The 14,114-nt window shown below is 36.8% G+C and overlaps 1 protein-coding gene across 4 annotated transcripts; it reads right to left on the bottom strand.

Moving 5' to 3' along the window:
• Positions 1 to 551: 551 nt before the first annotated feature.
• LOC116160076 (helix-loop-helix protein 13) lies at positions 552 to 12,768 on the bottom strand. 4 transcript variants are annotated; one of them, XM_031473212.1, is made up of 5 exons: positions 12,599 to 12,768; positions 5,281 to 5,420; positions 1,476 to 1,608; positions 1,081 to 1,289; positions 552 to 729 (listed from the first exon to the last, which is right to left on the bottom strand). In XM_031473212.1, the coding sequence occupies exons 1-5, from the start codon at positions 12,649 to 12,651 to the stop codon at positions 620 to 622; spliced, it is 645 nt and encodes a 214-aa protein (XP_031329072.1). In that variant the 5' UTR covers positions 12,652 to 12,768; the 3' UTR covers positions 552 to 619. The 4 variants fall into 4 exon arrangements, with proteins under 4 accessions (XP_031329072.1, XP_031329071.1, XP_031329074.1 ...); XM_031473211.1 differs by having other exon boundaries at positions 1,081 to 1,292; positions 12,599 to 12,766; XM_031473214.1 differs by having other exon boundaries at positions 1,497 to 1,608; positions 12,599 to 12,766.
• Between the last annotated feature and the right edge of the window lie 1,346 nt (positions 12,769 to 14,114).

Genomic DNA, 14,114 nt, shown 5'->3' with positions numbered 1-14,114 from the left:
TTAATTAGATTATATTGCTGTTGTATAGAAATTTAGTTATTTGTGCATCGTAAAGTAGTTTTTCTTGGTTAACGTCACGTTAATTCTTTTATACATCGATTTGTACGTACAATCCGTTGTCGATCAAAATTGTCATATCATTTGAATTATTGATTCTTATTGAGTACTAATTACGGTTTTAGTGTACCATTTACCTGATTAGCATCAGACATTGCTATACCGCAATATTTTGTGCCGCGCTATCCACTATCCCTCTTGTTTGCGTTGTTACCTGTCACAGATAAAGCGGAAAGCGCACTTCAGAGCTCACAAGGCCGTTACTGAATTGAGGTTAGATCAAGTCAATTTGAAAAATACAGACGGAAATTTATAAAAAATAAAAAAATGTTGCATATAAAACACGAATAAATTATAAAGAAATGCAAAGATTACTACGTACATTAATGTGTAACGCAATGTATATCCTGCGCTTGTCCTTGTAGCATTGAATCTAGAAATATAACACTTGTAAGGTAAAGAGAATGCGGTATGAACATCATCAACGACATCGAATACGCAGTTTAATGCTAATAATAATATTGCACAAACAATGCATCTTAAAGTTACATCTATTCTATAGTCAATGACTCATGTTTTCCGAAGAAATACTCAGGGAAGAAACATTACTGCGCCTCCCCGGATTTACTCCCAAATTTTCCCAGTTAATCCATGAGAGTCTTGCGGTCAAGTCTAGAACAAGAAAAATCTATCAGTTAAAATAATTTGTGACAAATACCAGCACCACAAGGGATCATTCGCATTTACACAGCACAGCTGTTTTCCTCACGATGTTCGACAATGATAGCAGCTGTGTCATGAACTGTTGATGCTTCAGTTTGGCCTACGTGACTGGTTAATGGGATTGAGTGGTCGTATCGCAGTTGGTCGATTCAAATCTCCCGTCCATGAATCTCGGTGCCATAATCGAAATCGAATTGAAGGCCACCCCAAGTTGGCGAAGAACAATATTGATCATTTTTTACGGTACTTATGTAATCTTATGGTATTATATACTGCAGTATTCATGAAAATATAACGTACCACTTGTATTCCAATGAGCTCTATCGGCCTTGATATCACCTCTAAGACAACGCTCGACGTATGTTAACGGATCACAGTCAGCTGTAAGCACTTCTCTCAGTAGAGCTATGTAGGCAATGGCCAGACGCAGAGTATCAATCTTGCTGAGTCGTTTTTCGTATGGAAAAGTCGGTACGTGCATTCGAAGCTCGTCAAAAGCAGAGTTTATACTGCTGCAAAACAACATCGTGTAAGTGTTAGAAAATAATTAACGAATGTCACCATTTGTATATGACAACATTTATTCTGGTACTTAAATAAAAAACAACGGAAAAAATAAAAAAAACGTAAAATATCTACCTAAGTCTACTATGAAGAAAAACTAGGACACATGCCACATATCAACACAAATGTACCCGGTGGGTCCAATAGCAGACCTCAGCATCCTTTTCCGTTCTCGGATATTCGCAGCATGCCGCTGTATCCTGTATGGTGAGCCTCCATAATATTCGGAAGCCGATAGCGAACTGGCTGCGCACTGGGCGTTATCTGTTACAAAGAGAAATGTTGTTATGGAGTGGGGCTAAGGTTCTGTAAACAATTTTGATTAGGATGTCACATTTGGGGAGAAAATAATTATTATCTTAGACCAGCACCTAACTTCCTAACTGTTACCAATAGAACAATAATAGAGGTGGACGAGTCGTATGCCTTCAAACTTGACTTGTCTCTTGGACTTAATCAAATACATAAAAAGTTGTACTTGTGCGCACGGTCGCTTTGCCGTTTTTCGAAAATTTGGTTTTGGATTCGTAATTTGTGCAACAATGGACAATTTACACATATACCGTCTTCATAGCGAACACGAACAAACGTATGTCTAGCGATAACAACACGTATTGGGGAGACCGAGCGCGGTTGTCACGATCTCTTCGGACCCAAAAGTTACGTTCATTCCATTTGAGCTGGTTGACAAAACCGAAATACGGGTTTTCTATTGGCTGTTAGGGTAAGCCAATGGAGGTCATTGCGTTCAGAAAGGAGGACCCATTTCGGTTTTTCTAAAGGGCGAGGTTCACATAGCGAAAGTAATGGGAGAGCGAGGATTTTTGCTTGATTTCGCGAGTATTATTGTTCATGATATGTATGTGAAAAAAATTGTTTCTCGGTCGACTTTGTGTAACCCCACGCGTGTCCTTATCTTTATGACCCGCACTTGTCCGTGACCAAATTAACTTTTTTCATCACTCTCGCAATAGTCGCCCGATCTAACGATAACTTAATCTCCTCTTATCGCGCTCCTAACTTAACGCTTAACGCCTCAAGTGTTGAATTTTAAACCGTATTGCTTCGCGGCTACCATCCGAAAACCTCCCTCTTTTAATCCCTACTTTTCCCAATTTTACAATCACACCTTCAAAATGTTGCTAATCGGTTTCAGCAGACATTTTTATTCGTTCAACCAACAAAATTCAGCGTCTTTTACCAATCCAAAGTTTAGAAAAAAAGCAATTTCCAAAAACTTCGGCCGTTAAAAAGCCCGGGGAATCAGTTTTCATGCTGCGTCGTGAAATGGATTGAACTCATCAGGAACCGTCACGTATAACCCATTAATTCTACCTAATTTACCGCAAGACCGGCGCGACCCACTTTCACACGTAATTAATCGGCCCTGTATACCCCCGTATAATTCATAATGCTCAATCTTTAAAACAGCACACCTCTAAATCAACAACTCTACACTCTTGATTTGAGGAAACCACCACTAAAATCGTTCTAACCGCCAAAATCTAATTAAATTCGCACCTACACCCAATCACAAATCTAAAAGACAATGCCAAAAAATTCAAAAATAGATAAATACAATTAAATGGCTCCCGTCATAATGAGCAGGTACTTCTTACTTACTGTGCTTTTTATTTTCATAATCCAGACACGTTTCCATAATTTATCTCTTTTGCTATAGCTTCTGCTGATAAAGTAAAAGATAAATTGCGGTCCTTGCCAATGTAACGGGAGCCAGCTCCGGGTTTAAATTTTTTAGATTTCTTAGCCCTGACACACTTGACCGTGTACGAATGTGTAAAACTGGAAATGTGCCGCTTTATACGAATAGTGGGCGCGAGTCGGTTTAACGGCGATAAGCAAGTTTATTTAGAATGAGTGGATTTTTAGCAGGGATATCTGTTGCGTCCCCAAACTAGAATAAAATATCCTTTCGTTTTTCCTTAATGAAAATACCCTGTACATAACCGTTTTGCCTTGCCTGTATATATTCCTATTTGTTACGTGTGCGCGCATGAGCCGCAGAAGCGCAATATGTGTACTCGTCGCGCAGAATTCGTCCGATTCTTCGCTTAGAAGCCATCGACTCAACTACGTTGAGAAGTCGCCGTTAACCAATGGCCGATTAGCCTTCGTCGTTCGCATATAGATCTCGATCGATCCCCAACGGGTCAAGATGTCGCCGTGCAGTTCGCAACATCGTTATTAACAAGCAGAACGTCAAAGCACCGCACATCAATAAGAAGATTTCGTTGTAACAAAATCGACAAATTTGACAACTTCGTAGAATAGAGCAATCTTCGCCATTGCAACATCGCCTTCGTTGTTAATGGACTTCGAAACAACACGTAAGTTCCTTTGTTTACATTATCCCTTCGTAACTTTACCATATTCTGGTAGCCGTCGTGCCTACGTCAACCATATTCAATAGAAATTCATTTACTTTGTATTTTTTATAATAAAAACACGTTTATTTATGTGTCTATATTCTTTCATTCCCAGCATAAACAAGGCCTTGGAAGTAATTCATAATTACAGTCCACTTACAATCAAATTCTTTGTTATCGAAGCCCCCTTGTACGGTACAATATCAGTGAACCGTCCAGCTTCGTTGGTTCCCTTTTGCATAGGCGAACGAGAATGGGGGCTTACGATTGGTACACAAGAGACGCTGGTTGCGAATTTTGCGTTTGTGTCGTTTTAAGCCTTCACGGCGTGATAGAGGAAAAGGATGTGACAGACGCGCAACGAGTAAGTACTTGTTGAAAGTACAGATTCTACCATAGAATTTTTTTAATCGCGGAAAAAAGTATACAATAGCGAAACCACGAAAATTATCAGTGAGGTTAATCAAATTTCGAAAAAGCCGCGGAAATCACTAATACGGAAGTATTGCGAATTGAAGTTCGTAAAGCATTGTAAAATACACCTAAAGTGGAATTGTATCGGTGTTAGCGCGCACGGAAGTTCAATTGTGATTGTGAAATAAACATTACCAAAAGGAATATTAACGCGGTTAAATCGTGAACGTAAGCTTTCGTGGAAAAACAAATTAACTGGACCTTTCGTTGACCTCATTCTTGGGAGATTATAGTAATGGCGAGTTATTACTATCATTATCAGTAGTTGACTATCACAATAGAATCAAAAGTGTCGTTTTGTTGTTTGGAGACGCCAAAAAGACGTTTATGTTTCTATTCTAATAATGATAAATCAGTGTTGGGAATTGTGCACGGAATTGTCGAATTAGTTTATATAATTACAAATAGACGTGCCGGTTAATGAATGCTAGTGGCGTTTTCGTCAACGAAAAACTATAATTTGAAAGCGAAAAGTTAATCAGTTTCGGTGTTTGGCCTTGAACTCGTTTGGTCTTTTAAGTAGTCTTAATGGCGGAAGTAAGAAGCTAGGTTGAAGGCAGTCGATATAAATCTAAAAGTTCATTGCTCGATTATTTCTTTACTAAATACAAAATGTAATCGTAAAAGGCAGATTCAAGAACACTCCTCAAGATATCTAATTTTATCATTTCTATATTGTCCAGCCGCCATATTTTCAAAGAAGGGCCGCATCATTTGTACTTTAGGGAAACCATATTGATTCTAGAAGACACTTTAAAGAATCTCGCGTATTTTTTTGATTTGTATAAAAGTTATGATCGGTTCCTTTTAGGAAATTGCACTAATTTTTTTCTTGAAAGTACTCAGGATATTCCTAAGAAATCCATCAGAATAAATTGATAGCATGGATCGAATTTGTATCATTATTTGATCGTATCTAAAAGAATCTTAGTTGTTTGACCAGACCAGTACCTATACCGAATCTAGATCGAGATTCACGACAAAGCAGTCTCAGTCTCAAATTGTTGATGCGACGACTTAACATAACTTAATTGCTCCCTTGAATAATTAATATCTGGGTAAGAAATCTGCTTACCATTTCCATGGTGAAGGGACGTCAAATAATGGTGTTGAATGCTGTTGCTTGAAGCTGCCCGGGTAGCGAAAGCGCAGCTAGGTAAATCAGATACTTCATCTTCTGACAAATCGCCACCCCCATATCCTCCATACTGCAGACTGAAAATTAACAATTCTGTATTAGGTACTGTACAACAAAGTGTTGATTGTTAAAGATAGTTTGATATTCTTTGCAATAACATCCAATCACATGCCTTTAACAACACTGTTAGCGGACAACATAATTATTTAAGTAGGTATTATCATTGAATAAAAACACTATAAGAAGCCTAACGCTTATGGAAGAAAGCGCGACAAATCTCACAAATCCCCTTGCACCCGCATTGGTTGGGACCGCCGAACTCTCTTTGCGGTAAATAGGAGGAAAGCAAATTCTCATTCTTCTCAGTTCAAGAATCGACTCTATTGACAGTGTTCCCATTATATTCTCAGTTCAAACTCTGTCGCGCTTTATTTCCACGGGGTTAGGCTTCTTATAGTGTTTTTATTCAATGGTATTATGCTTTATCAGAGACTTGTTATAACCATATATATAAGAGAAGTATATGGATAACCGCCTATGATTGCAATGTGCAAATTGTTCGCCATAAAAGAGAGCTGCCCTATTCCTTAGTCCTGAACTCTGTACTTATGCGCAAACTCCCCAAGTAAATATTTACTTCTCTCCGCCTACTTTTAAGTAGCGCCAATTTCAAATTTCATAACCTATAACTCGAAAATAGGGTTAAAATTTTATTAAACCATTATTGTGTGTAAATACCATATGTAAACACAACCACGCACCATTCGGAAACTTCACCCAGACTTCTATTCGCTTCATGCAGGTTCATATTCACCACATTGGCCCCATTCCACCTGCCGACTCCTATCACTATTGTCTGATCCTGTGATGTCTTTAGATAAGTATACCTACTAGCTGGCCGAGGCACGCCCTCCCAAGACCAATCGCCGCCGAAGCGTTTCTTACCTGTTGACTATATCGCTTCGATTCCCCTACTAGCATCTTCACCGATCAGCGACGACAATTTGAATCTTCCCTTTTTTGTGCCCTCAACATTGTTTTCGGCACACAAGGATTCGGGACCTGCAGTCAATGGCCTACTTGAATGATTTCACTGCCAACTCAAATCAGCGCTCACGTGCCACCCAGTGCGTTCTGGTTCAAGGTACTCCGTATCGTTCTGCTTGGAAACTGTAGCATTTTCAGGGAGAACTTTCGAGCTTCCTCAGCGGAGTTTGTTTACGGTTACACCCTTCAACTTCGAAGGCAAACTTTGTAACGATTTAGAAACTTAAATTGCAATTGAAATAATATACCTATACCTATAGGGATTATATCTTGAATATAACTTGAAATTGGATAAGTTCGCATCAGCTATAATATAAAGTGATACATTACCAATGTTCAAAGAAACACAATTAAATTAAAGACATTTACTGATTTTAAAATAAAATTAACATTGTCGAGTTGGAAATCTTTTAGGTGTTAGTGACCCCCATATAACTTCGTGCCCCCATCATGCTTGCGTGCATCCAAATCAATGCAGTCATAGCGGTTAAAATGACGAGAACACAACCTTGTTTTTACATCATCGAATTCCGATAGTTCACATGCTTGCAGTCACCGATTCTTGTTGCTTTTTTCACTTGGGAATCTTATAACAAGTATGGCATAAATGAATTGATAGCAGATAATTGCATTGTAACTTACTTGTGCCATGAAACCGAAGAATCCACTTTCCCACAAGTACCTGCATTTCTTTATTTCTAAGTAATGAACACACTAAAATTGCCAAACATTAGGTATTCATTTACAATTATTGTGTATCACTTACGTATACTGATTTATATAACTACGAAAGGCTTCTTTACTATTAAAATTAAACAAAAGTTCAATAACTCATAAACTAAACAAACAATTTAACCTCAATCCGTTATGTCAAACTGGAGTAAATGCTTGGTAAATAACACTACATAATAACAGGCAAGCGCATTAGCGCCTAGTTCCCAACTAATGACAGAAGTATATTTCCATCCACTAACGTTGGCGATAGGCGTGTCCACTCGTTTATCCATATACTTCTCTTATATATATGTTATAACTAGACGGCGCGTAACGTAGATTTTACTATAAACGCCTGTTGTCAAGATAGGATAGGCAACCAACTGTTCATCGCGGGGCAGACGTACGTTCTGCGGCTTGCTTTAGCCATGTTTATTGTAAATTTTAGTAGCAAAAAAAGATAACATATTATAACTGTTAACTGTTTTAATCGAATTTATTGGTATTTTATTTGAACTAAATTGGTATATAACTGCCTTACTCTAGTCCTAATTTGATTTATATGTGTATTTTGGTGGTGAACACGTATGGAAAAATATACTCTTAAAACTAAAGATGTAGGTAGTAAGATATGATTATGTAGCGGATTTTGATTCAATATATGCCTATTCAAAAACCCAAATGGGCTGTAACTGTTATTTATTTTTCTTAGACTGCTGATAACCATTTTGTTTACAACGCGGTGTGGTGTGGATTGAATGAAAAACCTGAACACATTTTCAGCAATTTGGAAAATTTTTAATACATCGCTTGATACGTGCAACAATCCTCCACGATTTTTTCTAAGTACACTTTATTCCGTATAACTTCCGTTGCACGTCATCATTTCCTGTGACGTAATTACTATGCAATAATGCCAAATCTAGTTTTGAACGATTTAGGTTATGTCACTTGTCAACAAGACAGTGCATTCTTTGTGTGAACAATCCACACCTTAAATAAAATAAAAATAATTTTTATTATTCATTTCGTTAATTGAAACCACAATATACATACAATATACTTTAATAACTTATGAACTGTACAAATGTAACATCTCTTTTACAGAGAAAGTACTAAATATAAAATTTTACAGGTTATGTGATGTGATGGATGATATTCAAATTAATCGGAATCATCGGAACTGCTTTCGTGTTCAAAGTTTATAATAATAGTAGCAACGTTTTCAAGATCTAATTGCTTTTCTCTTTCGTACCACTCGTGTATTACAGTTTCCGTATCCTTAACTGAATTGCGCCAAGTTTCGGAAGTTATCGGATGTAGTGTTTCTTGTCACATGTTTATGCAATTTTCAATGCTTCGTCCATCTCTACCCATGTGTCGATTGTAGTAATTTTTCGCTATGCCCCAAATATGTTCGATAGGATTAAAAACGCGATGATAGGGTGGTAATCGTAAAACGAAGGAACCGTATTGCTCGGCTAAGTGGTCAATGCGTTATGCGGTACATTTTAGCCGATTTATTCCTAAAAGTATCAACAAGATTTAGATAATACCAAATAATTTGCGAACGTACTTACTGTGCAACCTTTTCAACAGTTCGGCTTTAAAATCATTTTCGGAGAACACATTATGATCTCCTAACCACACTTTAATGTTGTGTGTTTTCCCGTTATCGAACACAATTACTGACGGGTTATCAAAATTCTTCAGTAATTACTCTTCAAACCAATGCACAGCGAAAGACGTAGAAAATAATCAAAATCAAATCAAACGAAAAGTAAACCAAAAGCAACCTGTCAAATTTATAAATTTAAACGCGACAACATAGCGAAATGCTACCAATTGTTGCGGCCAAAATAAAGTACAAGCTTAATGTGTTGCCTAATAAACGAAAGTAAATTTACGTTGGTACGTCGTTTTCTTCAGGCAATGACGTGCAACGGAAGATATACTGAATAGACCGTAGTTAAAAGCTTTGAATGACTCTCTGATGCGAATATCGCATCTGCACATATGGAACATTTAACAGACTTAGCTATTTTTTTTTTGTAGAAAACCTGAAATATACTCAGTACCAGTAAGTACTTATTTACGTCTATACCTAATAGGCAAATTGCCGTTGTCTTGCTGGTAAAGGATGTCGAATAGTTCTACGTTATTTTAAGTGAATGTGAAAGTCGAAAACGCTCGGTATTGCATTATTGTAAAATCGGCTTCATTCCCCGCAAATGCACTATGGTGGGAATAAATTTTTCTCTTCGAATGGCTCTGATCCATTGGCCCTTTAAACTTTTATCCGTTGAAAATCAGCATATTATTTAAAAATTTATCGACAGAGTACATGTTGATAGGCACAAGTTAACCTAAGTTATTGGTTTATTCTCAACAGAAATTTATCTGTTCACTAATTCGAGCTAATCACGAGAATGATTAATGCACGGAACATCTAAAATAACAGCTTATTTCATTATATTGCATATCATCTCAGCGATTTTTGCCCCGCGGTGCATTGTGTGTTGCATACTGTGTCGACAACACCTTAGATACGTTAAGCGCAGTCTAGTTATAGCAAGTCTCTGTGCTTTATAATATCAGCTAATGAAGTATTGGTTTCGATTTAAAATAGGTTGAGTCAAGTGATCGATAATATGTCAAATATATACAGGCTGTTACCGTTACGTAAAAGTATTCAGGCTTTCATTGATAAATTACATCTGAAAATTTGCACACCAACATAGCTTTTAGCAATTGGAAATGCTTGTTTTGTAATGGTATGAAGTTAGCCGTTTCGTCAAGCAGAAAAGAAGACAGTAGTGTTTATTGTACCGTATTTGGCCGCAATCGGTAGATTAAAGAAACGTCGCGGATATACTATCCATACGGTACTTTCTTAATAGTGCGCAATGGTTTTCTTAATTCCAATCTAAAATTCTCGCACATCTCCCGTGATAGTAGTACAAGCATGTTACGATGCTTATTCGGAAAGTTTATAAGGGGAATAAGGGGTATTTGGCGTTAATACGGTTATAATTTCTAATGTCTCCGATGGTTGCATGGATTGCGAAATCTGTGAATGTTTTTTATCTATCGAAAGAAAAGTATAAAGATCGTGTCGCCTCTAGTTCTACCGGATGTCGATAGCAACGTTCTTACCTTAAATAGAATACCCTATATTTTATTGCATATTCATAATCTACATGAAAATCTACGTCGTTTGATACTACATTTCCCTATATCCAGCATCAAATGTTTTCAAGTTATTCAAGATTATACAATATTTTTGACGTTTGAGTGCTATTCTTTTGAGTCCTGTACCGAGGCCGGGACATTTCGCCGAATGCCCACAACGCCGACACGATTTTTTGAAGGTCCATATCGCCGACTAGGGGCACTACGCCGACGGACACTACGTCGACAAGTGTGCAAGGGACACAACGCCGACCATGCCCACTTCGCCGACGGACACTACGCCGACCGTGCCCACATCGCCGACAAGTGAACAAGGGACACTAAGCCGAACGTGACCATAATAACGTCGACTCATACAACACTTCTTAATCAAGCTGGACGGTGTGCAACACCAAGTAGCTTTTGACGTTAGGTTATTGTAGGTTCAGAATATTTTTTTTTACTTTTTTCGAACTACAGACTCATACGAAAATTCTTAATCAAACTGGACGGAGTGTGAAGCAAAGCAGCTTTGGATATTAGGTTATTTGTAGGTTTAGGACATGTTTTTTAAACTTTTTAAAATGCAAACTCATACACTGGACAGAGTATGAGGGGCCTGGATTTTCGAACAGTCGGCGTTGTGGTAACGTTCGGCTTAGTGTCCCTTGCACACGTTTCGGCAATGTGGGCACGATCGGCGAAGTGGGCATGGTCGGCGTTGTGTCCCTTGCACACTTGTCGACGATGTGGGCACGGTCGGCGTAGTGTCCCTAGTCGGCGATATGGACCTTCAAAAAATCGTGTCGGCATTGTGGGCATTCGGCGAAGTGTCCTAGACCCCCTGTACCTATGACTCCGTTGACTTGAATTTCAAAAAACATTCCAAAATCGACAGTACTGACTCGATGATGCGGGATAACGATTCAAATTTTGATCGCCCTTCTACAGGATATTTTTAAAACAAATCGTCAACTTTAAAAACTTCAAACTTCAAATCTTTGATTTTTCAAATGGAACATGTTTTATTTTTTGCACTTTCAAATTTCGAAAAAAATTTTACATCGATCATTTATTATATTCCATATTATTTACATAACTCTTATACTTTCGGTTTCATTTTAGATTTTCTAAGATTATGACTGTGCATAATTGTCTTAGGAGGCCTTGAAATAAATGCGTGTAGATGTTATTGTATACCGATATTACATGAAGAAAACAACTGGTTTCAAGATGACGATTCATGATGCAATTTATGTTTGTTTTTTTTATTTTGACGTTTATTATTATTACCTGTTTCTGTTTATTATGTCATCTTTATTTAACTTTATTAATTGTAAATAGGATTATTTTCATTTTTAGTGATACACAAAGTACTATCAACGAATATCTATAACAAAGGTTTGACATGTCTACTAAAGCATTTATTTCAAGGCCTCCTAAGAAACTTATGCACAGCGGTCACAATTTTAGAAAATCTAAAATAAAACGAAAAGCATAACAGATAGGTATAGGCAATGTAACACTAGTAGGTTGATGTAGAATTTTGACATTCATTTGAAAGTGCAAAAAATCAATGTTTGAAATTAATAAAGTTGACCATTAGTTTTAAAACACCCTGTAGAAAGCGATCAACATTTAAATCATTCTCATGTAGCATCAAGTCAGTATTGTTGATTTCGAAAGACTTTTTGAAATGCAAGTTAACGGGCTCATAGGTACAGGGCCCTAAAGGAAAGCAGTCAAACGTCAAAAATTTTGAAAAATCTTGAATAACTATTAACTTGAAAACCTGACGCTGGGTATAGGGAAATTGGCATCAAAAGTTTCTATCGACATCCGGTAGAATCGGAAGTGAAACGATTATGATAATATTTTCTTTAGATAGACCACACAAAAAATGTTGGTATGAAAATTTTCAGATTTAAAGACCTGAATACTGATGAATAAGTGCAACATTTAGTTCTTGATAAAAAGTTGACACTTCTTAAATTTAAATGAGTAAGCGGTTGGTTGGTTGAGAATAAAGAGAATATAACAATTGAAAATGGAATTAGTTTACTACTTTTTACCTTTTATGACGTGCCTACCTACTTTAACACAGCAATAAAATACCCCATTTTTGGAACTGAAACAATTTAATATTGGTCATTCCATGTCCACTATATTAGCTATACATATATATCAGTTGATTTCCATAGAAATAAATGTATTCCTATCCTATTACTATTAGCAAAGAGTAAATTATGGGTACTCTTTGCTATTAGGTACTAAGGGCCTTCTATAAAATAACACTGACTGACAAAGGTGATGCATGACATACCTTATTGGCGGAGACGATGAAGAATCTGGCATTTGCGAACGTCCTGAACTCATTTTAACAATGTACACTGCAAAAATTAATCACTTCTCATGTACTTATCAAGATACAATATGATGTCGGTAAATGAATGAAGGATTACATTTGAATTTTTGGGATGTTTTCGGAACTATTTATAGTCCACGGTTGTTCTGGAAATTGCATGTAATCTGCCGTTCTTGCAATTTCGGCTTTACTGGAGCTAATCGTTGAGTAACATTTTTGTATGAAGCTCATAGTTCAAATTATGGATTTTAGGCGGTGCCGGAGTGTGGTTGACCAATGGTGGTTAACAGATTTATTGACTAATGTTTGTCGCATTCCTATTGGCGTTGGTGGTGGGGTGAAAAACTCACCCCTTATGGCGAATGAGGCTTCTGCAGTTGACGGCGCTCTTAAGAGGTTCGTAAAATAGTGTCTGTCATCTGCAGATTTTTCTACAGAGAAATAATGGAAGCCAGATGAAATCACGTCACTGAATACATTTCTAGCCTGCACTAGGAATGGACGCCGGACGGGATAAAAATGGAGCTACATATTCGCGGTATTGCAACGCTAAAAAAGGTAACTCGTCTAGCATTTATTAACAAGTTTAGGTATACGTTGTTAGCCGAAATTTTAAGATCCCCAAGTGTTAGATCACGCAGTAGGTAATAGCCAAAGTTTGTAGGTACCCTTTTAGACTGGGAGAGCCTTTTACTAATTTATTAAAATTGCACGACAGTATTTTTCTTTTTATACAGGGTGTTTCTTAATAACATGCTAAAATATTGAGGGAGGTGATTTTTGGGCCCATTTTAAGAAAAAAACGTTTTAGTAAACGTTAGTTATGTCTAAAACGTCCGAACTTTTAAGATACTGGGTGTAAAAGTTTTAAGAAAAAAATTAAATTTTTGTCATTTTCGTACCACATTAAATATTTATGAAATTTGACGTACGACAACTGTCAAAAGTGTTTATGTTTGTAAAAGAAAACAAAACCTGCTTACTACCTACTAGATCGTTTTTAATTTTTTTTTTTAAATAAGTAAACGTTTAATTACTTTATACATTTCAAAAGAGCGTACAAATGAATGAATTTTATTTTTTTATGCGAAAACGATTAGTCGTATACGAAAAAAAGTCAAGACATCAAATTTGTTTTAAATTGAATGGGGACTCCAAACATAATTTTTATTTTAAGAGAAAGCAGTAGCGTACAACTTTTTCCTTCAAAAATGTCTAGTTGAGCCCAGTACGGACGCCATTGATAGAAATAAAAAAATGTTTTTAGGTAAAAAAAATGCTCTTTCATGCATTTAAACGCCGTACACCAAATTTCAAAAAAATATTTGTGGTATGAAAATGACAATAAAAAATACATTTTTTTCTTAAAACTTTATCACTCTGTATATCAAAAGCTAAGACGTTTTGGACATACGTTCATAGGAAGTTTTTTTCTTAAAACAAAGCCCAAAACTCATCCCCTTAAATATTAGGA

Source organism: Photinus pyralis, unplaced genomic scaffold (genome assembly GCF_008802855.1).
Source record: "Photinus pyralis isolate 1611_PpyrPB1 unplaced genomic scaffold, Ppyr1.3 Ppyr1.4_LG1, whole genome shotgun sequence".
NCBI lineage: Eukaryota > Metazoa > Arthropoda > Insecta > Coleoptera > Lampyridae > Photinus > Photinus pyralis.
The sequence above is the reverse complement of the archived record's forward strand: the minus strand, read 5'-3'. Positions and strand labels throughout refer to the sequence as shown.